This window comes from Sus scrofa, chromosome 6 (assembly GCF_054392235.1).
Source record: "Sus scrofa isolate SSC_HxYL_T2T_F1_AM1 chromosome 6, Sscrofa_HxYL_maternal_Yorkshire_Landrace_v2.0, whole genome shotgun sequence".
Lineage (NCBI taxonomy): Eukaryota > Metazoa > Chordata > Mammalia > Artiodactyla > Suidae > Sus > Sus scrofa.
Genome location: NC_139388.1, coordinates 80,341,752 through 80,365,005, shown reverse-complemented (window position 1 = coordinate 80,365,005; position 23,254 = coordinate 80,341,752). Strand labels below are relative to the sequence as shown.

Below are 23,254 nucleotides of genomic sequence, written 5' to 3'. Positions count from 1 at the left end.
AAAATGTCCCAATAAAAATGTAGAAAGGAGAGACCCCGGCCATGACAACTAAGCAAAGTCCAGCCAATGGCCCCAACCACCCCTCCCCCACACGCCTGCTCCTGTAAATTTGTTTCCGCATCTACCACCTTGCCTGACGTCACTCCGGTCCAACTAGCCAAGCATGGACCCGGACGAGCGAGCCCATAAAAGCCTTGTGAAACCCTTCTTCGGGGCTCAGACTCTGGAGATCCATCTCCTCTGAGCCTGCCGGCGTAATAAACCTGAGTTCTCCAACTCTCCCAGTGCTCGCTTGGTGTCTCGCCAGGTAAAAGAGCTGATCCACTGCAGCCACAGAGCTGCTGGAGCTGGTACCCTACAGCCACAGGGCTGTTGCCAGAGCTGGTACGCTGCGGGGCAGCGCTGCTGGGTAGCTGCCGTACACTACTATGGGCCGGGCACATGCTCAGCTTTTGACAACTGTCATCTCATCTCTACTTCCCAACAAACCTCTCAGGTACATGTTGCTCTCCTCATTTAGCAGGTGAAGAAATCTCAGAGAGGTTAAGTAACTTTCCTAGGGTCACACAGCTGGCAAAGGGAGGAAGGAGCAGCAGGTTTGTCTTCTATCTTATGCCGTCTCAGCCAACATTAAAATGAGTGTGTATGCCCTGAGCATGTCCTTGGTGGGGCCCGGAGGAAGGAGACAGTCAAAGATGAAGTAGGATGCCACAGGTGTGGCCACCAAAAGAAAAAAAAAAAGGACAATGTAGGAAGGAAAAAGGAAAATGTTGAAACTTTACATACAACACGGGTTTCTTAATATGACCGCTTGGGGGCTGAGACAGGAAAGCCATGTCCCTTCCTTCCCCTCCACGCACCTGAATTTTGCTGGGATGAAGATCACGAAGACAGGACGATGACACCCAAGACCTTCTGGCCCCTTTCTGCCCTAAGACAATGAGACTACAGAGTATCTTCATAGGCCTTGGGTCAGAAGGCTCTCAGAGGCCATCCTGGCCAGCTCCCTGCCCATTGCAAGACTCCCTGCTTGAACACTTCCTGGGACAGTCAGCTCACTACCGTCCTCTGTGCTTTGACAGCTCAGAGAGAGAGAGAGATTAGAAAGCTTTTTCTTTTGCTTGGCTACAACCTGCATCCAAAAGCTTCCTCCTACTGGGGCTCCATGGGCCATATTTTATCTCGAATACTTGGATGTTAACCACCTGGTCTCTCTAGAAACACAGCCATCACGGAGAAGTCCCTCCTCTGCTGTCCATCCTACCTGCCACTTGGACATCACCAGCCCCTGGGGACAAGCTCAGGGGGTCAGGGGGTCTCTCTGCCCAGCCTAGGGTCTAGACAGGGGGACTGGATGGTACTGACCTAGTCTCCAGTTGGGGGAGTGTGTGTGTGGGGGGGTGGCAGAGGATTATTAAGCCCTGGAGTCTTGTCCAGGGCACCATGCTTGGGGGAGAGGCCAGGACAGAAGGGAGGACAACGCAGAACTAGACGAAAAGGCTGACGAGCAAGCCGGCTGGCTGGCAGCCCTTGAGCAGGCCAGGCCGGCCAGGCCTGTGGCTTCCTCTTCACACTTGACCAGCCACCTGTCCACCCTGAGTCCTGGAAATGCCACCCTCTTGGTGTCCTGGACTTGTTCCCTGGACTGAAGCCAACAAGAAATGCTCTGGGGAGTTCCCGTCGTGGCGCAGTGGTTAACGAATCCGACTAGGAACCATGAGGTTGCGGGTTCGATCCCTGCCCTTGCTCAGTGGGTTAACGATCCGGCGTTGCCGTGAGCTGTGGTGGAGGTTGCAGACGCGGCTCGGATCCCGCGTTGCTGTGCCTTTGGCGTAGGCCGGTGGCTACAGCTCCGATTCAACCCCTAGCCTGGGAACCTCCATATGCCGCAGGAGCGGCCCAAGAAATAGCAACAATAACAACAACAACAACAACAAAAGACAAAAGACAAAAAAAAAAAAAAAAAAAAAGAAAGAAATGCTCTGGGACCCGCCAGCAAAAGCCCACAAGTCCTCTCTGGTTCCGCCAGCTCTGTGGTCACTTCTGCCAGAAGCCAAGATGCGTCCGTCATGGCCAACAGTCCCCCAGAGCCAGCCGGCCCCCCAGGACTCCAGCCCTAAAGGAGGCAGCTCCCCAGGAGCACACAGAGCTCCAGGAGTGCTGCAGCTGCTCCACCTCAACACGCATTTCCTGAGCAGGCGCCACCCTGGGCACCAAGAAAGCAGAGATGAATCACCCCTGGCTCTGCCCTCGTGGGATCCACCCAGGACAGGGACCACACGGTCCCCAACGTGCGTTTACTCTGTTTTACTTCCATCCCCGTGGCCCCTGCCTGCTAAGCCAGGCGGTTATTATTCCTCTCCCCATTCTACAGAAGGTGAACGAAATTCAGAGCCTGGCCACACAGAGGGTAACAGTGGAAAGCTGAGATCTGACCCCACTCAGGTCCAAAGTTCCAAAACGACAACAAAGCTCATCCTCTGCCCTGCCCCCACCTACCCCTTGCACTGACCCAGCAAGACAAAAGAGTCCCAGATAATGGGCTCTCTTGGGGCTGAACTCACAGAATTGGGGATCAGGCAGACCTGCATTCAAATCCCAGCTCTGCCACTAGTGGGCTGTGTGACTTGGGGCAAGTCTCTTGACCTCTCTGTGTCTCAGTTTCTTTACAGAATGAAGATCACACGAGTCGCTACCTCATAGGCTTGTTGTGAGATTTAATTGAGATCGTGCGGTGAGTACCAGGAGCACTGAACAGCGCTGCCATCACTGTCGTTACTGTCACGGGGGCTGTGGGAGCAGGCAGACACTGGGGAAGAGGATTCACCCATCTCCCTTCACTCTCCAGCCTGACCTAAAACCCTGTTAGCTACGCAATTGTTAGCATCCGCGTCCAGACTAAGATGGGAGCCCCTTGGGGGCAGGTGTGGGTTCTACTATCTCCCAGTGCCTCAACCCAATACACAGCTGGACAAGGAGCCAGTGTCCAGAAACATCTGTTAAGGGACCACAGCAGGGTAAAAGCCACAGAAGTTTCAGACCCTGACGTGGCTTTGTCCTTGGTCCTCCCTGAGTGCTGTCTGTGGCTGACGAGGTCGGGGACAGTGATGGCTGCCACCCCATAGAAACCATGTCACAGACAAGGATTTTCCCCTAAGTGTAGAATCACACAGGGTGTAGGCTGTGTCTCCTCCTCTTTCTTTTCTTCCCAGAGATAAGGATCAATGGTGCCTTATGCTGTCATCGCTCAGCTAGGGGTGCACCCAGGGAGCCTGCCAGGAGGAGTGGGCCCAAGAATGGGGGCTGGAGTTGGGGGGTGGCAGCTTTCACCCCTAGGCCTTCCCAGCAGAGGCCAATTGGGGCTGGGGGCCAGAATGCCTTTTTGAGAAGAGCCCTGAATGGAAAGTCAGAGTCACCAGTCACTTCTTCCCTGTCAGCCTCAGTTTCCCCATCTGCAAAATGGGGAAATGCACAGCTGCGCTCCATGGAGTATGCAAGTTCTCATCTGAAAATGTGGGCCCAGGGCACAGGTACAGTCACCTGGAGATATTATCCCCATCCAGGGTGGGAGGAAATAGGCTCAGAAAGACTAAATAACTGGCCCGAGGTCACACAGCCTGCAAGGACCAGCCTGACTCCCAGCTGGTGGTTGTGACTACCGGCCATCCTGTTCTCAGCAGTCATTGATTGACTGTCAGACGGCCCCACCCCAACGAAGCTTCCTCCTCTGGGGCCCAGTCAGGACGGTGCCCAGCCTTCGTTCCTCCTCACCGAGGTCCAGCCCACTCTTCCCCGGTGACTGGCAGCCTGGCTCAGACCGCACCCTCCGCAGGATCCTCCTGAGGAATTTCTGCTCTTTCCTTTGCCCACCCCTCCCAGCAAGGGCACCAGCAACCCAGATGGGGGCAGGAGGGGTCTCTGGGAAGGTGTGATGAAGAAGGGCTTGGCGGGGCTTCACATGGCCTTGGACTCAAAAGCAGGGTGACCAGGTTCTCTGTTCTGGGGCCAAGGGTGCAGTTGGAGGCCCAACACAGGTCTGTACCTTCTGCGGGGCCAGACCCTGCCCACTTCTGGCAGGTCCCAGCTCCCTGGGCACCAGCCCCTGGGTGGTGGGATTTGGAATCCCCCCCACCCGTCCTGGACCACAGCTGAGGTCCCCCTCCTGGATCCCCAGGTGGCTGTCGTCCTTGGCTGGGTGTGGATTTGCCAGTTCCTTCCAGCCCCGCATCCCACCACCCACATGTCTTTGAGCATCAGGACCACTTGAAGGAGCTGAACAGCTGCTTAGAAGCCACAGAAAAAGGCAAGGAAGCTTCTCTGGACAGAGCAAATGAGAGGACCACTCATCACGGGTTAGGTAGTCGGGGGTCGAGGAAGCATGGATATCACAGGTGAGGGACCACCCCTCCATTCCCTGCATATCCTCTCTCAGGGTCCACTGGCTGGCCCCCGGCCCACCCACAGAGAGAGGAAGGCAGGGGCTGGGGGGGCGGGGAGGAGAGAGAAGCGGGGGCTGGAAGAGATAGGAGCAGGAGAGGGAAGAGGAGCCGGTAAGGGGTGTAGAGATACAGAGACCAGAATGCTGGGAAGGTGAACAGGGGGTCGGGGGCGGGGCACTACGGGGCCAGAAATGGGGAGGAAAGACAATTGACAAAGGGTTATCAACTGGTCTCTAGATGGGAGGTGGCAAATGGGACCAGAGAGGCAGGGACATCTGTAGGCTTCAGGGGTGGCTGATCTCTGATGGCCTCCCTGATTCCAAAACATCAACACGTTTCAAGAACTCACACTCTACAGCATTTGACGCCCAGATCCTGCAGCCCCCCAGCCTCTCATGACTGTGGAACTTACGGGGGACGCTGGCCTCATCCTCTCCAACAGGCCTCAAATTTAAGCCTTAACATCACTTCCAATCAAGGAACTTGATGCAACAACTGGAGGGAACGAAGAGGAGGAGACATCTTCACCCGGCTTTAAACCTGGGTCCCAGCCCGGCTCTCGGAGCCTGTCAGTCATTGGGAATTAGTGTCGGCATCAATCCTATAATTATCCTGCAAGGAGCACAATTATGCTTCATTGTACTTCTGTGCAAGTTCAAAGCACTCATTTACTCAATGTTAACATTAAGAATATATATATGTATGTATGTACATATATATATACTCCACATGTTTTATAACTGTTTTGGCATTTTTGGTTTTTGAAAGAAAAAGCAAACGGTCTGGGTCCTCTCTCTGGCTCGTCTGAGATGCCCTAACCTGTCTCCTTGAATTCCAGCAGATCTGAAGAGTCTCTTTTGCGTTGATGCTTTTGCAGGGCTGGGGGAGGCCTAGAAAAAAAACTAGGAGAATGTCCCCAACCCCAGGCAGCCAGCCTTGTCCTCCGCCCCCAAGAATAAATGTGCCTTATGGCCTCCAGCCTGGAGCTCTGACTCTGATCTCTGGGCACACAGGGAGCCCAGGCTGGACATGAATGGATTCCCCAGGCCACACCTCCTCTTCTTTTTGGCGTGAGTCTTCAGAGGCCATCTCGGAGCCAGGACTGGACAGTCAGGGTGGTCTGGCCAGGCCCAGGGGCCGTCTCGATGGTGAGCTAGCCAACCGGGGTGAGGGAGTAGGATCTGCTGAGTCAGGGGGTTTCTAAGGTTTCCAGGACACCTTGGGGGCACACAATTACCCCAGCACAAATATTTTTCCAAATGACCAGTGTACAGAGCACATGGGGGAATTAATCACTTCCTGTGATATCATGCACACACGCCCATCTCCCCTGGCTCTGGAGGGCTCAGACTCCAGGCAGCTCAGGGGACCGGCACACCGCCTCTTCCGAGGGGTCTTTCCCTTCTACCAACAAGGCCAAACAGAAGCCCCTTGCTCGGCCTCAGCTGGAGCCGCACCTGGCAATGGGGGTGGGGAAGCCCCAAGTTCATCACCAAGTATAGCCCCTTCCTCCCGGCCAGCCCAGGCCCTGGTGTGAACTCCAGGCTCCTCTTGAAACCTTCCCAAGTTGACAATCCTCAGGCCCCTTCGTCTGCCTGTCTTGACAATCCTACCACACCTTTCTCCACTTTTCTGAGATCTCAGGAGCTGGAAGTTCTTCTTTAGGTCTACTTTTAAACCAACTTGCTGCAGAATAAACTTCTCTTTTCCAGTTTGGAGACTCTCTGACGCTAGTCACCACCACCATCCAGGGAGAAAGTTCCTGAAGGGCTCTTGGGTGCAGGGTTCTCACGGTGTTCACTCAGGACCCCTAAGCAGCCCCCTCCCTCCAGAGTCAACCAGAGCACAGCTGCTCCAGACAACCAGGCAGCTTCCCTGCACCAGGGCCTGCACTTGAGGATGCTAAGGTGCTTGGCCATCCCAAGAGGATTTGCAGATGGCATCACCCCACATTCCCACCACACACACCCCGATCTGTCCCTGCATCTCCCACCTTGTGAGATGGGAGGAAGAGATCAAAGAGGAAAGGGAACCCACAGAGCCCGTGGGATCTGTAAGCACCTTCCGCTTTCAGGGCGCAAAAATAGGCGCACTCGCGTTTACCCTCCCCCAACCCATTGACATCAGAGCTATTGCTTCCCCATTTATCAGATGAGAAAACTGAGGCTCAGAGAAGTGCAGCAGCTTGTTCACAGTCACACAGCCACGCATGGAGCTAGGATGAGAACCTGAGTCTATCCAACTCCAGAGACTCAGAGTTTTCCCTCCACACTGAACAGAAGAGGGGACTCAGCTCATCCTGTTGGGGTTCAGAGGAGGAAGCGAGGTCCAGTGACTTGGCCCCATGCCAGACAGCAAGTCTGCTGCAGAGCCAGGACCAGAACGCAGGTCTTCTGGCTCCCAGTCAAATGCTTCTGACCTCCGTCTGTACCACATAGGACCTGAGGTTTTGAAATTAACTTCCAGAATGAGCCATCCCCTCAGATAAGAACAGGGATCAGCAATCAGGAAGTTAGAGGTTCACTGAGACCCCCTTCCATGCTCTTGGTGTTAAAGCAGGGTCATCAGATAAAATATAGCGTTCCTAGTTAAATGTGAATTTCAGCCAAATAGCAATTTTTTAAAAGACAAGTACGTCCCATGAGATATACTTAAAAAAAACCTTTTTTTCTTCGTAAACTTAACTGGGCACCTGTGTTTTCATTTACTAAGTTTGGCAACCCTACATTAAAAAGGCAGGAGAAAAAGGAATCTCTGCTGGCCACTCAGGTGCAAGAGAACCAGTCCCGCGCCCAGTCCCCCAGTAGGACTTAGAGCCAAGGTCTGGCCTCCCAGGCTCTCGGCTTTCCTCTCCCGCCCCCTGCGCCAGGGCATTGCCCCAGAGAGGGGCATGGGGAGGGCTTCTTGGGCTGAGGCCATTCATTAACCAGTCTGGGAGAGCACAGGACAGGACTCAGATCCCACCTCGTATCAGCCCCCATCCCCCATGTCCTCTGGGAGGGAGACTCCTACCTTGACCGCTCACCCCTCCATCTGCAGGGCATCTCATTCCATCTGATCCGATAGAGATGGGGATCACAGACAGAGCGTGAACTGCCCCCAGAGACCCCCAGGTTCAACTCCATTAGTAGTCAGGTGCGGAACCACGCACTGGGCCAGGTCCCTGGACCCCCATCTGGGTAAAGCCAGGACAGGGAGGGTTTGGCCCCACAGGAGAAGCCGATGCTTCCCCTGCCCCTCAGATGTCATCACTGCCATCCTCACCCCCATCTCCATCCTCACCCTCGTCAGCATCAGGGCAAACAGAAGCCCCAGGCTTGTTCCAAGGACTTTTCCCTTATTAACTCATTGAATCGTTCCCTAACCACTCCCTCCTGATCCCAATCACCCTGGCTGGCCTCCAAGGATCAAGCAGCCACACACCCCCAACCCCTCCCCTTCAGAGAGATGGGTCCTCTTGGCAAGAAATTCAGAGCAAAGTTGGGGGAGGTCGTATCTGTTCCCCCTTTTGAGCAACCGTTCACGCCAAAGCTTCACGCAAGTTTCACTCGGATGTCAGAATGCAGAGCCCAGACCCCAAAACCTTCCCCCTGGGCTCAGAGCTGGAACCCTCATCCAGGGGCTGGAGGCCAAAGACTTGGCCACAATGCCCAGGGTCCAGAGCCCCAGAATGGACCTGATACCCTAGTGCCTCCCTCCCAGGTGCCACAGCCAATTCCAGCTGCTCTGTTGTCCAAACAGTCTCCCTCCAGCATCCTCCAAGCTGCCTGACCCCTCCACCAGGGGCCCACTCTATCGCCATGCATCCTCCGGGCCAGCCCAGCCCTCTGCAACCAGCTGGGTGCCCCTGGGTTCTCACCTGTGAACATCCACATACGTTTCGACTCCCACGACACACACGGCATAGGTGGGCTTCTTCAGGGACAGCTGCACAGGTCTCTGCGGGGCCATCTTGTCCCCCCAGCTCCCAACCTCCGTGCACCCTGGTTCCCCAGCTCCTCTCCTGGGCACCTCGTTGCCAGGAAGGAGCGTGCGTTCTGATGGGTCAGTGCTTTCCTCCTCCCTTTTAATTTCACCTTGTGACCTGATTAGCCTGCCTGAGCCTGGTCCCCACCTCCTGGCTCCATGCCCATCCTTCCTCACTCAGGCCCGTCAAGCTAAGAGGCTAAGGGAGGAGATACCCGAGGGGAGGGCTCTCCGGAGGATGGGGAAGGGAGGCTTCAGCGGGACCCGGGAGCTCAGCTGCCAACAGAAAATTACCAAGCCCCCCCAGCAGTCCCCTCCCCCCCGTCCTCAGATGCTTGGTGCCTGAATCCACACGGTAATGATGTCAGTGTTTCCCGAGAGCTGACTCTGTGCCAGTAAGCGGTTTGCACTTTTTTTTTTTTTTGGTCTTTTGAGGGCCGTGCCTGCGGCATATGGAGGTTCCCTACGCTACAGCCACAGCAACGCCAGATCCGAGCCTCGTCTGCAACCTACACCACAGCTTACAGCAACGCCGGATCCTTGACCCACTGAGCGAAGCCAGGGATTGAACCTGCAGCCTCATGGTTCCTAGTTGGGATTTGTTTCCACTGCGCCACGACAGGAATTCCAGTTTGCTGATCTTATCTCATACATCAGTGCAGTACCTCAGATGGGGCAGACAGCCTGGGTTCAAATCCTGGCTCTGCCTCTTACAACCTATGACCTTGGCAAGTTATTCAACCCCTCTGTGGCTCCGTTTCCCCATATGTAAAATAGTGGTTGTAACAATGTGCAAGACAGCAGTTGTAACAGTAGTACCTATTCTGTTGGATTGATGTGGGGATTATGTGAGCTCTTTGTAACACAGGGCCTGGCACCGAGTATTCACCGGAAGAAATGCCGGCAACTATTACTGGTATCCTCCTTTTGCAGGAAGAGAACCATGGCCACAGATCACACTGCCAGGCCGTGGTAGAGCCACAGCCAGGCCCGCTGACTCAACACACTGTACCGCCCCCCCCAAAAATGAGGAGCTTATGCTTTTGTCCCCCAACTCCAGAGGTGGCAGAAGTCATCCCAGGTCAGCATCCTTGGCCAGCCTGTGGGGAGGACACTTGAAAAGGAGCTCAGAGAGTGGGCTACAGGAGGGCTGATTTGTTTCTGAAAATCCCCTCCTTCCAGCTCTGGCAAATGTTGGCTCCCGCCTGTTCTCAGGGTGTTTGTGGAATTACATTTATTCACTTGACAAATATTCATCAGGCACCTACTCTGTTAGGCAATTGTTTAGGCTATGGAGACACAGCCAGGAAGAAAAGACCACAGTCCCTGCTCTAATGGCGTTTATATTCCGGGGAGACAGACGATGAGTGAAGTTACATGAGTAAAGTGTGGGTAACACCTGACAGTGCGGCGATGCTTTTCCCATCCTCCAAGTGAGCGGCGATGAGGGCTTGGTGCTGGGCGTAATTGTGAAGGCACCGAGAAGTGGATGGATTCTGAAAGAATCTTGGAGATGGAGCTGAGAAAGTTTGCTGGTGGTTGGTTGGGATGTGAGAAAAAGAAGTCAAGGATGACGGGAGTGCTTTGGGTCCCAGCAACCGGAAGGACAGAGTTGTCATCAGAGAGATGGGGAAGCCTGGGGGTGGACCAGCTGTTCTGTGCTGGACCTTTAGCCATGAAAATTCTGTTAGACCCCTGAGTGGAGGCAGCTAATTACAGGGGACAGGGTCCCTCCATGTTGGGCATTGGGAGTGACAGGAGGAGAGTTCCTTTAGGAATCATAATGGCCCTTCTCAGCCACAGGGTCCTCTCATTCCAAGAAGTCACACCACAGAGCCAACGCACAACCAGAATTCCCACATCCATAGGTCTGGGGTGGGAGGATGACCAAGAAGGAATTGGAGAGAGGAGAAACACCCCTTGCCTAGGGACCTGCCAATCTGATGGGGGCAGGAGGGGACACAGTCTCTGCCTCCAGGAGCACCGAGCCTGATTAGGCAGATGGGAAACATAAATGGCATAAGATTTATTTGGTTACTTTTGATTTTGAAGATGGATCTTCCTGAATGATCTTTCTTTCTGTCAACATACTTGATGGCAAATGTTCTTGATCTGCAAAGCTCATTATACCCAAAGGCACTGAGGCAGAGTCTAGGTTTACCCCATGGATACAGAACCCAGCAAAACAGCACTTCAGGGATGTGTGAAACTTTAGGTTCCATCACCCTCACCTCTCCCCATTAACCAGGACCTGAGCCATTTTGTCTATATGTAATGTAATGTGGAGTATAAAAAGCAGGCTTCTGAAGAGCTTGTGGGTATATTCCCATTAGAGAAGGATGGATGGATAGATGTATGAATGGGTGGATGGATGGATGGGTGGATAGATGGATGTATTAGATGGATGAACGGACAGACGGATGGAAGGAAGGATGGATGGATGAATGGATGGAAAGGCAGATGGACAGAGAGATAGATGGGTAGATGGATGGATGGAAGAGTGGAAGGATGGGTGGATGGATGGATGAATGGAACAATGGGTGGATTTAAGGATGGATGTATGGGTGGATGGATGGATGAAAAGAAGGATGGGAAGGATGGATGGATGGCTAGAAGGATAAATAAGTGGGTAGATGGAATAATGAATGGATGGAGGGATGGGTGGGTGGACAGATGGGAAAAAGGGGGAAAGGCAAGTTGGTGTAGAAAGCTGTCTGCAAAGATGATCATGATATTAGTAATGATGGTGGCAATGCTGATGATGACAATGACGTTGTCAGATGATGAAATGCTAGCAAACACATACGTAGCTCTCACCATGTGTTCTGTTCTAAGCCCCTTCCATGGATTCACTTATCTAATCCTCACAACAATGCTAGGTGACAGGTACCAATTAGTCCTGGAATCCCAACTTCAAACAGACCACACCATGGGTGTGCAGGATATGCATTTTGCAGGTTGTAGGCAGGGTAGGGGCCTGGTAAGGTCAAGGTACCCTAAAAAGAAATGTTCTCAGAGCTGGAGGAAAGAAGGAGGGAGCAGCAGAAAGTCAGCAAAGAAGCTGAGAGGGACACCAGAGCCCTCCCGATTTACAGAAGAAGAAACCAAGGCACTGAGAAGTTAAGGACCCTTTCAAGGTCCGTAGTGGGAAATTGGTCAAGCCAGGATTTGAGTCCAGGCCACCTGACCACAGACAGGCTTGAACTGTGGACTAGATCCCTGGGAGGTAGAATGTCATGTCCTTTTTACCTCCTTCCTCATGCTTTTGCATTGTGTTTGCACAGTTTTTTGAGCAAATATGTTTATAATTGGGGGAAAAAAGTCTGTCTTGGAGGAAGAATAAGAAGAGTTTCCTGTTCTCAGCCTCCCTCATACCTTCTGCAATTTACTCCCTTCCTCTTTCCTTTGGCTCTGAGAACACTTAAAACACCATGACCTGCCCGGGCCCCTGCCCTGTGCACAACCCACAAAAGGCACATCCTGTACACCCAGGTTGTGGTCTGTTTGAACTTGGGATTCTGAGGATGATTGGTCGAATTTGGGAGGAGCAGGGGTGGGGAGCTGGATGACATCATGGCCCCTGTCCCCTCTGGCAGGTAAAACACAGAGATGGGTTAGCTTCAAACAAAGTGTCACTGCTGGGTGACTATGGAATTCTAGCACGACTCCAGGATGTCCCTGAAACCACCCAGGGCAACTGTGGCAGGGAGGGGGTCTGGGGCTGGTGGTACTATGCCCAGGGCCTCATTTTCCCCATTCATCAACAGTTTTTTGTGGCTTTTTTTGAGAAACTACCATGTGCCAGGCACTATTCTTGGCGTGGGGATACAACAGCAAATAAGATAAGCCAAGTCCATGAGTGTTCTCTCTGTGGCTCACTGGGTAAGAATTCAACATAGTGTCCATGAGGATGCAGGTTCAATCCCTGGTCTCTGTCAGTGGGTTAGGGATCCAGCATTGCTGCAAGTTGCAGTGTAGGTCATAGACACGGCTTGGATCTGGTGTCACTGTGGCTGTGGTGTAGATAGCTGTGGCTCCAATACCACCCCTAGCCTAGGAACCTCCATATACCGCAGGTGTGGCCATAAAAGGAAAAAAAAAAAAAAGACCAAGTCCCTGCCCTCATGGGGCATACAGAGTAGCAGGTGGGACATGGAGTAATCTGGGAATCTAGAGACTGGAGGGTCAGGTACAGGGGCAGAGCGGAGAGGGTGCTGCTCTGAGCAGGCTGATCAGGGAAGGCCTCTCTGAAGAAGTGATAATGGGGCAGAGATCTGAACATGAGATCTTCATGATCTCAAGGGTTCTTCCAACCTCAGATACCCTAGGATTCCATCTTCCTACTCTTTCTGGTTCACATACTAGGATTGTCAAGCTAGCTCAGAGTTTCCAAACTCAGAAGACTTCGGGGGTTGGGCAGATAATATAAATGTGTGAAGCTACCCAGTGTAAGGCAATAGGGATGAGTGGGAAGTGTGGCAAAAGGAATAGAGCCTGCTTTGGCCAACACATCAAAATTCAATATTTCTTGGAGTTCCCATTGTGGCGCAGCAGAAAGGAATCCAACAAGTATCCATGAGGATGTGGGTTCGATCCCTGGCCTTGCTCAGTGGGTCAGTGATCAGGTGTTGCCGTGCGCTGTGTATAGGTTGCAGACACGGCTTGGATCTGGCGTGGATGTGGCTATGGCTGTGGCATAGGCTGGCAGCTGTGGCTCTGATTCGACCCCTAGCCTGGGAATCTCCATATGCAGTGGGTGCAGCCCTAAAAAGAAAAAAAAAAAATCAATATTTCTTGAAAACAGAACACTATGGGTCAAGCAAATGTAACTCATTTGTAAGTCAGACCTGACCCTCGGGCCTTTGGTTGGAGACTTGATGAATTGATGAACTGGCCACTAAGGAGGGCGGTGGAGGAAATAACCCTGCTTGGGAAATCATTGTCATTATCTTCGTGCCCATGGGGGTAAGCTACCTGGGCCCAGGTCAGCTTTGGCATCATCAGGCATGGAACCCACCTGCCTCAGGCCTTATCACTGGTCAGAGTGGGTTGTGGGCTGCTCCTATCATTGCTGACACCAGCTGTGGCCTCGTCCATTTTGACACACACACACACGCGCAGAGTCTGGGCCTCTAGCCACCGCCCCCCACCCCGACCATTCTCCACACCCCGCACCCCTGAGCACCAGGGGTACCGTTCCCTCTGCTCTCCAGAATTCTCAGCTTCAAGATAGAAGGACCCCTGGAGACCATCCACTTTCCAGTTGGATAAAAGCCAAGGCTCAAAGAAGAACAATGACATGGCCAAGATGACACAGTGGTCACGGGAAGCCAAGACCAGATCCAAGGGTTTCCTTCCTCCCTTATTCCTTCCTTGAAAAAACATCTATTGGGTGCTTTGTGTATATAGATGCCATTCTAGAAGTCAGAGCTCTCACCACCTGTTGAGTCTTCTCAGATTCTTATATGAACTCACCCCTCTGGGATCTCCCAAGTCCTCCCCACAACCCATTCCTCTGCCCCTGATATCTAGGGGAGGATCCAGGACCCCCAGCTAAATGGAGGAGGGGCCCCAAGGCCTGTGACTCAGCCATCACATGAGAACGCAGGATACCCAAGGATTCCCACAGGGCCAGAGGGCCTGGAGCTAGTGGCTCTAATGGCAGGAAGTGGTGAGGTCCATGAGTCACTTTCAACTCAACTCACACTGTGCCCTCAGAGCCCCAAACCCCAGCCCAGGTCACCAGGGACCATCAGGGATCATTGACTCCCTCCTCAGTTCTGGGACATCAACTGCTCAGTGTGATAATGTCAGGAGAGCTAATGACAACATGAGGGGGACTGGGCTGGGCGTGGTCCAGGCCTGGGGGCTGATGCTCAGGCAGAATCAGCGCCCCCCTCCACCTCCCCAGGGCAGCTGACTCAGCAGCCTCTCAAGCACAGGGCCTCCTTCCTTGCCCCCAGTTGGCTTCTGCATCTCAGCAAATGGCACTGCCTCCACCCCAGGTGACCAAGCTGGGGACCTAGCAATCTCTTTGGTCTTCCCCCTTCCCCACCCCCAACATCAAAAGTCCCCCCACTGGACCTGTCAGCTCTACCTTCCAGATTTCTCTTGCCCCCACCCCTTCCTCTCTGTCCCCGCCCTCACCTGCACTACCACCCTGGTCCCAGCCGCCACCACCTCTCAGCTGAGCTCTGAGCAGCCTCCTGGTCCCCCAGGCCCCAGAATGACCGCATTCCATGCGGAAAGCAGAGTGATCTGTCTGAAACATGAAACTGATCACGTCACTTCCCTGAAAAGCCTTTGACAGCCTCCTGTGGTCCCAGCATAAAGGAGTGAGGACAAAGCCTCCATCTGGGGGCCCTGCTGTCTGGGATTCTAATCTGAGCTCTGCCATTTCTTAAATTTCACAACCCTGAGCAAACAATTTAACTTCTCTGAGGCTCGGTCTCCCAAATCACAAAATCTGGAATAATGGAGACGTTATAAATGACATATGCAAAGTGCCTGAGGTACAGCTGAGCCTCAAAAAATAGAAATTTAGGAGTGTCCATCATGGCTCAGCAGTTAATGAATCTGACTAGCATCCATGAGAACGCAGGTTCAATCCCTGGCCTTGCTCAGTGGGTTAAGGATCCAGCATTGCCATGAGCTGTGGTGTAGGTTGCAGATGCGGTTCAGATCAGGTGTGGCTGTGGCGTAGCCGGCAGCTACAGCTCCCATTCAACCCCTAGTCTGGAAACCTCCATGTGCCGCAGGTGAGGCCCTAATAAGAAAAAAAAAAAAAAAACTTTGGCCTGGCATTTAAGACCCCCGGACCAGGTCCTGGATGACCCCTCCATCACTCAGTACCTGACCCCTGTCTTAATCATTCCACTCTGGGCCGCCCTCCTTCCCCTACTGGGGGCTTACTCCCTGACCCTGGCTTTTCCATGAACCACTGCCCATCAGCAGCCTTCCTACCCTCCCCTTCCCTTCCCCAGGTCCCCCTCTCTTCCTCCAGCACCCACTCCACAGGAAGACAAAACACTTCCACTTCTTCACGATTTACAGCCCGCATCCTAATAAAAAGCATTTAAGACAGCTTACAAAATGCATCTTGGCTAAGATTTTTTTTATTTGTCTTTTTTTTTTTTTTTTTTTTTTTTTTTTGCCATTTCTTGGGCCGCTCCTGCGGCATATGGAGGTTCCCAGGCTAGGGGTCCAATTGGAGCTGTAGCCACCAGCCTACGCCAGAGCCACAGCAACATGGGATCCGAGCTGCATCTGCAAACTTCACCACAGCTCACACCAGAGCTCACGGCAACGCCAGATCCTTAACCCACTGAGTAAGGCCAGGGATCAAACCCGCAACCTCATGGTTCCTAGTCGGATTCGTTAACCAATGAGCCACAATGGGAATTCCTAAGATTTATTTTTAAGAGAGAAAATAGGGACTTCCTGTTGTTGCTCAGTGAGTTAAGAACCTGACTAGTATCCATGAGGTTGCAAGTTCGACTCCTGGCCTCGCTCAGTGGGCTAAGGCTCTGGCGTTGCCGTGAGCTGTGGCGTAGGATACCAAGTTGCTGTGGCTGTAGCCTAGGCCGGTGACTGCAGCTCTGATTCGAGCCCTAGCCCAGGAACTTCCATACGCTGCAGGTGCAGCCCTAAAAAGCAAAAATAAATAAATAAGCCCTAAAGGGAGAACATCCCGCTATTCTAAAAAAAGAGAGAGAGAGAAAATGAAGTCAAAGAATAAGGAAAGAAAGACAGGAGAGCCATCCTGTCTGGCCATTTAGCTGTGGGTTTCCTGGTGGTCCAGGAAAAAAGGGAAATAATCAATTCTGTGAATCATGGTGCTAAAGGTAAAACTAAACCAGTTAAGAGAAGCCCAGCTCTAAGAAAGCATAGTTTACAGTGAACTTGGCCATGTGAATGCGTTGTCACCAGGACATTCTGTAAGAGCTACCGTCAGGGGATGTGCGAGCACCAGGGATGCATGCATGGAAGGCAGCATCAACAGTCTAAAGTCTTTTTTTTCCTGGAGGCTGAGAATCTCCTCATCGCTTGGCTGATTTTCTGGGGTTTTTCCTTTCTCCCTCATATGAGTTATAGTTCTCTTTTTATTTTTATAGGTGTTTGGTGTGGTGACCTTTTTACAGATAATAGAGTTGTAGCCTCTCTTACTTCTGGTGTCTGCCCCCACTGTGGCTGAAGTCGGTATGGGGGGTTTGCTGTAGGTTTCCTGATGGGGGGGCTGGTGTCCGCCCACTGGTAGGTGGAGCTGATTCTAATCCCTCTGGTGGGTGGGGCTTAGTCTCTGGACGGGATTAGAGGCAGCTGTGGGCCTGAGGGGTCTTTAGGTAGCCTGTTTACTGAGGGGCAGGGCTGTGATCCCACCTGGATTGTTGTTTGCCCTGGGGCTTCTCAGCGCTGACTGATGAGGGGGGCAGATTTTCCCTAAATGGCCACCTCCAGAGAAAGGCAGGCTGCTGAATATTCCCAAGAGTTTTGCCTTCAATGTCCTTCCCTCAGCCCTGTTTTCCCAGGATGTCCTCCAAGAACTGCAGTCAGGTTTGACCCAGATTCCTAGGGAGACTTTGCTTTGCCCTGGGACCCAGTGCACGTGAAAGTCTGTGTGCGCCTTTTAAGAATGGGGTCTCCGTTTCCCCCAGTCCCGTGGCGCTCCTGCGCACAAGCCCCACTGGCCTTCAATGCCAGATGCCCCAGGGGCTCTTTCTCCCAGTGCCAGATCCCCACATGTGAGGGTTTGATGTGGGGCTCAGAGCTCTCACTCCTGTAAGTGAGTCTCTGTGAACCAGTTCGTTTCCAGTCTGTGGGGCTTCCCACGCGGGAGGTATGGGGTTGTTTATATCTCGAAATCGCCCCTCCTACCTCTTGATGTGGCCTCCTCTTTTTCTTCTGGAGTAGGATATCTTTTTTAAGGTTTCCGGTCCATTTGGGTGAAGAATGCTCAGCCTTTAGTTGTGAATTTTGTTGCTTTTAGGAGAGAAGTTGGGCTCCAGTCCCTCTATTCTGCCATCTTAATCCCGTCTCGCATGCGCAGAAGGCAGGGATGGTAACGAGGAGACTTGAGACTCAGCTTTGACTGAGTGCTTCCCATGTGCCACCTCTGTGCTAAGCACTTTGCAGGCATCACCTTCTCTTCTTGCATCAAACCCAAGGCAGTGAGCACGGCTGCTGCCTCCGCTTGGCAGAGGAGGAAATCGAGTCTCAGGGAGTTTGAGCAGCATGTCCAAGGTGTCCTGCTAATGAGGATAGAGGCAGAGCTGCAACCCCATCCGCGGGACTCAGAGGCGTGTGTTAATCGCCCCATGCTACTGCCTCCAAAGAGGGTGAAGCCAGGTGTATTGTTGGTGCTTATTGGCTGCAGGGGCCACTGGCCTCAGCCTCTCCTATTGTATCACGTTGCACCCCCAGCTTCTGCTGGGGAAGGGTGAGACAGTTCTGGTCCCAAAGCAGCTCCAACACCTGACCCCTGCTCAGAAGCCTGAGGGCAGGAGGACACAAGAGACACCAGTTCCCAGCTGCCCCATACCATTAAGGTCCTTTGGACACCGGCCACCCAATTCTGGCGCCCTTTCAAGCCCTGGAGTTTCCCAGGACAGGGGTCCAGGCCATTCGGCCCCTGCTGGCCTGGGGCAGCCTGAGTCCTAGGGTTGGGGGCTAGGCTGGGGCAGAGAGGGCCTGATGGCCAAGGTGGAGAAGTACAGACATATACGCTCCCAGAAACTCAGGGAAAGAGGAGGCTTTGGAAGCCTCCTGGAAGCCCAGGAGGTCACAGTTCAAACAGATTAAAGAGGAGTTCCTGCTATGGCTCAGCGGTAACAAACCTGAGTAGTATTCATGAGGATGCAGGTTCGGTCCCTGGTCTTGCTCAGTGGGTTAAGGATCTGCTTGGCTGTGAGCTATGGATAGGTCGCAGATGTGGCTCAGATCCTGAGTTGCTGTGGCTGTGGCTGTGGCCGGCAGCCTAAGCTCCGTTTCGACCCCTAGCCTGGGAACTTCCATATGCCACAGGTGCAGCCCTAAAAGCAAAATAAATAAATAAATTTTAAAAACAGATTAAAGAGCAGACACTCTAGGGAGTTCCCATTGTGGCTCAGTGGATTAAGAACCCGACTAGTATCCATGAGGATGTGGGTTCAATCCCTGGCCTCGATCAGTGGGTTAAGAATCCAGCATTGCCACAAGCTGCAGCATAGGTTACAGATGTGGCTCGGATCCCGAGTTGCAGTGGCTGTGGTGTAGACCCCTTGCTTGAGAAATTCCATAAGCTGTAGGTTCAGTCCTAAAAAGAAAAAGAGGAAAATAGCAGACATTTGGGACCAAGCACGGTGGGAGCTCAAAGCCCACATGCTCAGTCCCTTCCCCTTCCAGCAGCTGGGGAGTCTGGGGCTCCACAGATCCTCTCAGAAAGGAGGATTTGTCACAGTAATACTCCCAGAGAGGGCCAGCAGTCAATCCAGGGCCACACAGCCCTTTCTCTTTCCCCCACATCCAGGGAGGGAAGAAGGGTGCTGATGGGGGGGCCAGCACTTGGCTGGGCTGAATGAACACCACACAGAGCACGGTTCCAGCCCTGGCCCACCATTCACTGGCTGCATGACCATGGGCGGCCACTTGACCCCTTAGGGGCTGCTTCCGCCTCATCTGAATAAAGGGACTTTTTATGTGCACACCAGGTCCAGGCGCTCAGCTTTACAACACACTCCTCTTGACACCCCCCAGGGGGTGATTGTGCTTATCCTCACTCTGCAGATGAAGAAACTGAGGCGAAGCTTCTAAAGCTCCCAGCACTGGCCAGGCTGCCTGGCCAGTTAGACTCCCTGCTGGTCCCTCATAGACCACACCTCCTCCAGGAAGCCCTCCCAGATGGTTCTGTATCCCAGGAGTATTGTTTTCTAAGTAACCACCATCGGTTCTGCCCTGGGAAACCACCTGTTTCAACCCCATTCCCCTCATTACTCTGGCAAGATGTCACGTATCGGAGGGATAGGGAGTGGCTGGGCCATTGGCTCTGGGGGACCAGGAAGATGGCTTAAAAGAAACACAGAGGCATAAGTGTTCTCAGCCACCCATGCCCCACCCATCAGCAGCCCCATGCTCCCCAGCAGAGGTTCCGGCCCTCCTTTGGCAGAGCCCTCGGGCTGTCTGGCCTTTATCCTTGACCCTGGCCCTGTGCTGGGCATCCTCAGGGACCCCAAAATCCCCTGGGAGCCTTCTCCCCACCCCGGCCTGGCCCGGGAGTTCCATGAGGCCAGAAAGGCCTCCAAAGAGGACAGGAATGGGAGAAGGGGACAGAAACACAGAGACAGAAAGAAACAGACTGAGAAACAGAGACACAGAGTGCCCAGAACAGAGAAGAAAGGGAGAGAATGAGGAGGAGAGGCAGAGACTCAGAAACGCAGGGACAGAGAGCAATGCAGATGAGAGTGGGGCGGAGGCAGGGGCCGAATCAGAAAGAGAATGAAAGGCACAGAGACCTGAGCGGGAGCCTGAGAGCCTGAAGGAGCCTCTCTTCTTCCCGCTTCCCCCAGGGTCTCTTTCCCCAGGCCTCCAGCTGCCGGCACAAGATACATACCCATCACCAACTCTGTCCCCGGCCTGGGTGCTGGGGACACGACCCCCTTGACTGCGCCCCACCCCAACCCCAGTGTAGCCGTCTTTATCCCCAGCATGCAGGTGAAGAAACGGAGGCTGGGAGCCTTCAGATGACTCAGCCAAATAAACTGGATCCACCCCTGCTAAGGTGCAGGCAGGAAGGTCATGGAGGGAGACAGAGGCCCAGAGATGGGTGGTGACTGCCTCTGGGTCACAGAGCTGCCAGCCACAGAGCCGAGGCTGGGAGCCAGCTCGCCTGGCACCTTGCCAGGCTCCATGGGAAACAAAGGCATCTCAGTCTTTGGTAAGCAGGCTCTGGGTCTTATCGGATGGGCTGTGGCCATCACCCTAGATGCTGTCAACACCCCCCTGCACAGGGGTTTTGTCTGCTCATCTCCCACTGTCTTTTCCAGGAAGCACTGTTCTGAAACCAACCGGAACTCATCCTCTCGCCTTGAAAGCAGGACCCTGTGGGCAGCATCTCCACCTGCCCTCCCCTGCCCTCCAGCCTGGTCTCCCCTGCAGAACTGACAAGAAGCAGGGTGGCTGTCCCTACGCCCCCTAACTTTTGCTGACATCAGCAAAGTGTGTCCGCAGGCTCCACCAGGATGCCCAGTCCCCCGGGAGGAGGGAAAGGAGGAGACACTGAGTCTCTGCTCTGAGCTCCTGGTCCAGCCTGGGGGACAAGGGCCTTCCTGTCAGAGGTGACACTGGAACTACAGCATGAAAGCAGAAGAGCCTCTAGGCCGGGCCTGGGTTTTCAGTCCCTGAGTCAAACATGCTCCTTCTTCTCTGTCTTTCCTCCGGGATCCCCACGGTGGAAATCCACTCTAAGCTGTTCACACGCTTCCTTCCCAGGTACACTTCAGAGAACGTCAGAGCCATGGAGGCCACATCAGAGATAAGAGAACCGATGGAGTTCCCTGGTGGCCCAGCAATTAAGGATCCAGCGTTATCATCACTGTGGCGCAGGTTTAATCCCTGGCCTGGGAACTTCCACAAGACACAGGCACACACACACACACCCCACTTCCCCCACCCCCCACCCCTCCAAAAAAAGTCAGATAAGGGAACCGAGACCTTGAGAGAGGAGTTGGTTGTGAGTTGCTGGTTGTGGCAGGCCAGGATCAGGGCCCAGGTTAGAACCAGTGCTCTGGGGCCCTGCCCAGCTCCCTCCACCCTTCTCTGCCTCCTGTCACGTTTCTGGACACACTGCCCCCACCTGCCAAGTCCCCACCCCTCTGTGAGCTGATGGGCTGTGGACATCTCACTGGCCCAGGCTCCACTTCCAGGCCGGGCTCATCCGGCCGGCCTCCACCTGGCCCCTTTGCTCCCAGGGTTGGTCTCTGGCCCCCGTCCAGCTCACAGGCTCCCGAGTCCCCCTCAAGGGTTGGCAGCCCAAGGGTTGGAGGGGGATCTGGCTTCACTTGACACGGTACCCAGTGACACGCGCATAGGTGCGGAGGCCTAACCTGGTCCCAGCTTTGCAGAACAGTCATCGGGCCTGGCCCCGCCCCTGCTCCCTCCCTCCAGGCTGCGTGACTCACCTCCACTGAACACCAGAACCGGGTTCAGGACCGAGAATTCGACCATGTCCTGGGGAAGCTAGCCGTTAAGACCCAAAACCAGGGCAGAAACCAAGGGAGAGGTCAGAGTGAGCACACATTCAGCCAAGGCAGCTCATGGTGTCAAGGAAGCATCTAGAAGCAGCTCTCACGGCAAAGGATTTAAAGACCCAGCCCAGAAAACAAACATGGGGAAACCTTTCTTTTCACCCTGCCTGGTTCTGAAGAAAGTTTTGATAAAACTTGTGCAAGGAAAATCATGTCCACCTGGTGAGAGAAACTGGCCTTTCTTCCTTTTTTTTTTTCTCTTTTTTAGGGTTTCCCAGGCTAGGGGTCAAATGGGAGCTGCAGCTGCCCACCTAACCACAGCCACAGCCACATGGGATCTGAGCCATATCTGCAACCTACACCAAAGCTCATGGCAACCCACTGAGCGAGGCCAGGGATCAATCCTGTGTCCTCGTGGATGCTAGTCAAATTCTTAACCTGCTGAGCCACAATGGGAACTCCTCTTCTTCTTTCTAAATGTCTGTCTTATAGAGAACAGACTTGTGGCTGCCAAGGAGGAGCAGGGAGGGAGAGGAATGGACTGGGAGTTTGGGGTTAGTAGATGCAAACTATGACATTTAGAATGGATAGATAAGATTCTGCTGTACAGCCCAGGGAACTATATCCTGTCTCCTGGAATAAACCATGATGGAAAGGAATACTTTATTTTATTTTTAATTTTATAGCTGCATCTGCAGCATATGGAAGTTCCTGGGCCAGGAAATTAATCCCAGCAGAATCCCAGCTGCGACCTGGGCCAGTCGCAGCTGAAACCTACACCCCAGCCTCAGCAAAACTGATCCTTTAACCCACTTCGCCGGGCTGGAGAGAGAAACCACACCTTTGCAGCAACCTGATCTGCTGCAGTCACATTCTTAACCCACTGAGCCACAGAGGGAAAGGAATATTTGTAAAAAAGAATATATATATATATATTTGTAAAAAAGAATGTAAAAAAGCGCATATATATATATATATATATATATGTATAACTAAGTCATTTTCCTATACAGCAAAAATCAGCACCACACTGTAAGTCAACTATTCTTTAATAAAAATAAAATAAAAATCCGCCTCCTTCTCCAGAGGTGCATCGTCTTTGAGGGGAGGGGTCACATCATGTGCACCTCGGAACACAGAACCCAGCAGAAATAGGGCCGGCTTGTTCATTATTGATGCTCCTGGAATGATCCCGAGGACTCCATGCCTTAATTTTCCATGTAGTGGAGAAGATTCTTATGATCTGTACAACTAACAGAGGACTCGCATCCAGAATCATACATAAGGAAGGTCTACAAATCAACATGAAAAAGATAGACCACCAGCCCTGTATGGTACAGCAGAACACAAAATTCACATGCCAGAGATATCAAGAAGGAACTTTTGGGAGTTCCCTGGTGGCTCAGAGGGTTAAGGACCTGGTATTGTCTCTGCTGCAGCTCAAGTTGCACTATCTACCCCAGCTACCATCCCAGAGCCCTTCCAAGACATACAACCTCTGTGCCTTTATTTGGGGGCAAATTTTGGGAAGTCTCAGGTGAAATGTCCTTGGTAAGAAGGTGTGGGAAGCCTTCCCACAGAGCCCAGACTCACCCCTGGGTTATCAAGGCCCACCATGGGGTGGGCATGGGG

General features: G+C 53.1%; 1 protein-coding gene across 1 annotated transcript in view; it reads right to left on the bottom strand.

Annotated features, from left to right (window-relative positions):
* PADI1 (peptidyl arginine deiminase 1) overlaps positions 1-8,575 on the bottom strand; it is a 41,977-nt gene extending 33,402 nt beyond the window's left edge. Inside the window, exon 1 of the mRNA XM_003127647.7 lies at positions 8,299-8,575. Within this exon, the coding sequence (XP_003127695.3) occupies positions 8,299-8,390 (92 nt within the window). The 5' untranslated portion in view covers positions 8,391-8,575. The remainder of the gene's footprint in view (positions 1-8,298) is intronic.
* Between the last annotated feature and the right edge of the window lie 14,679 nt (positions 8,576-23,254).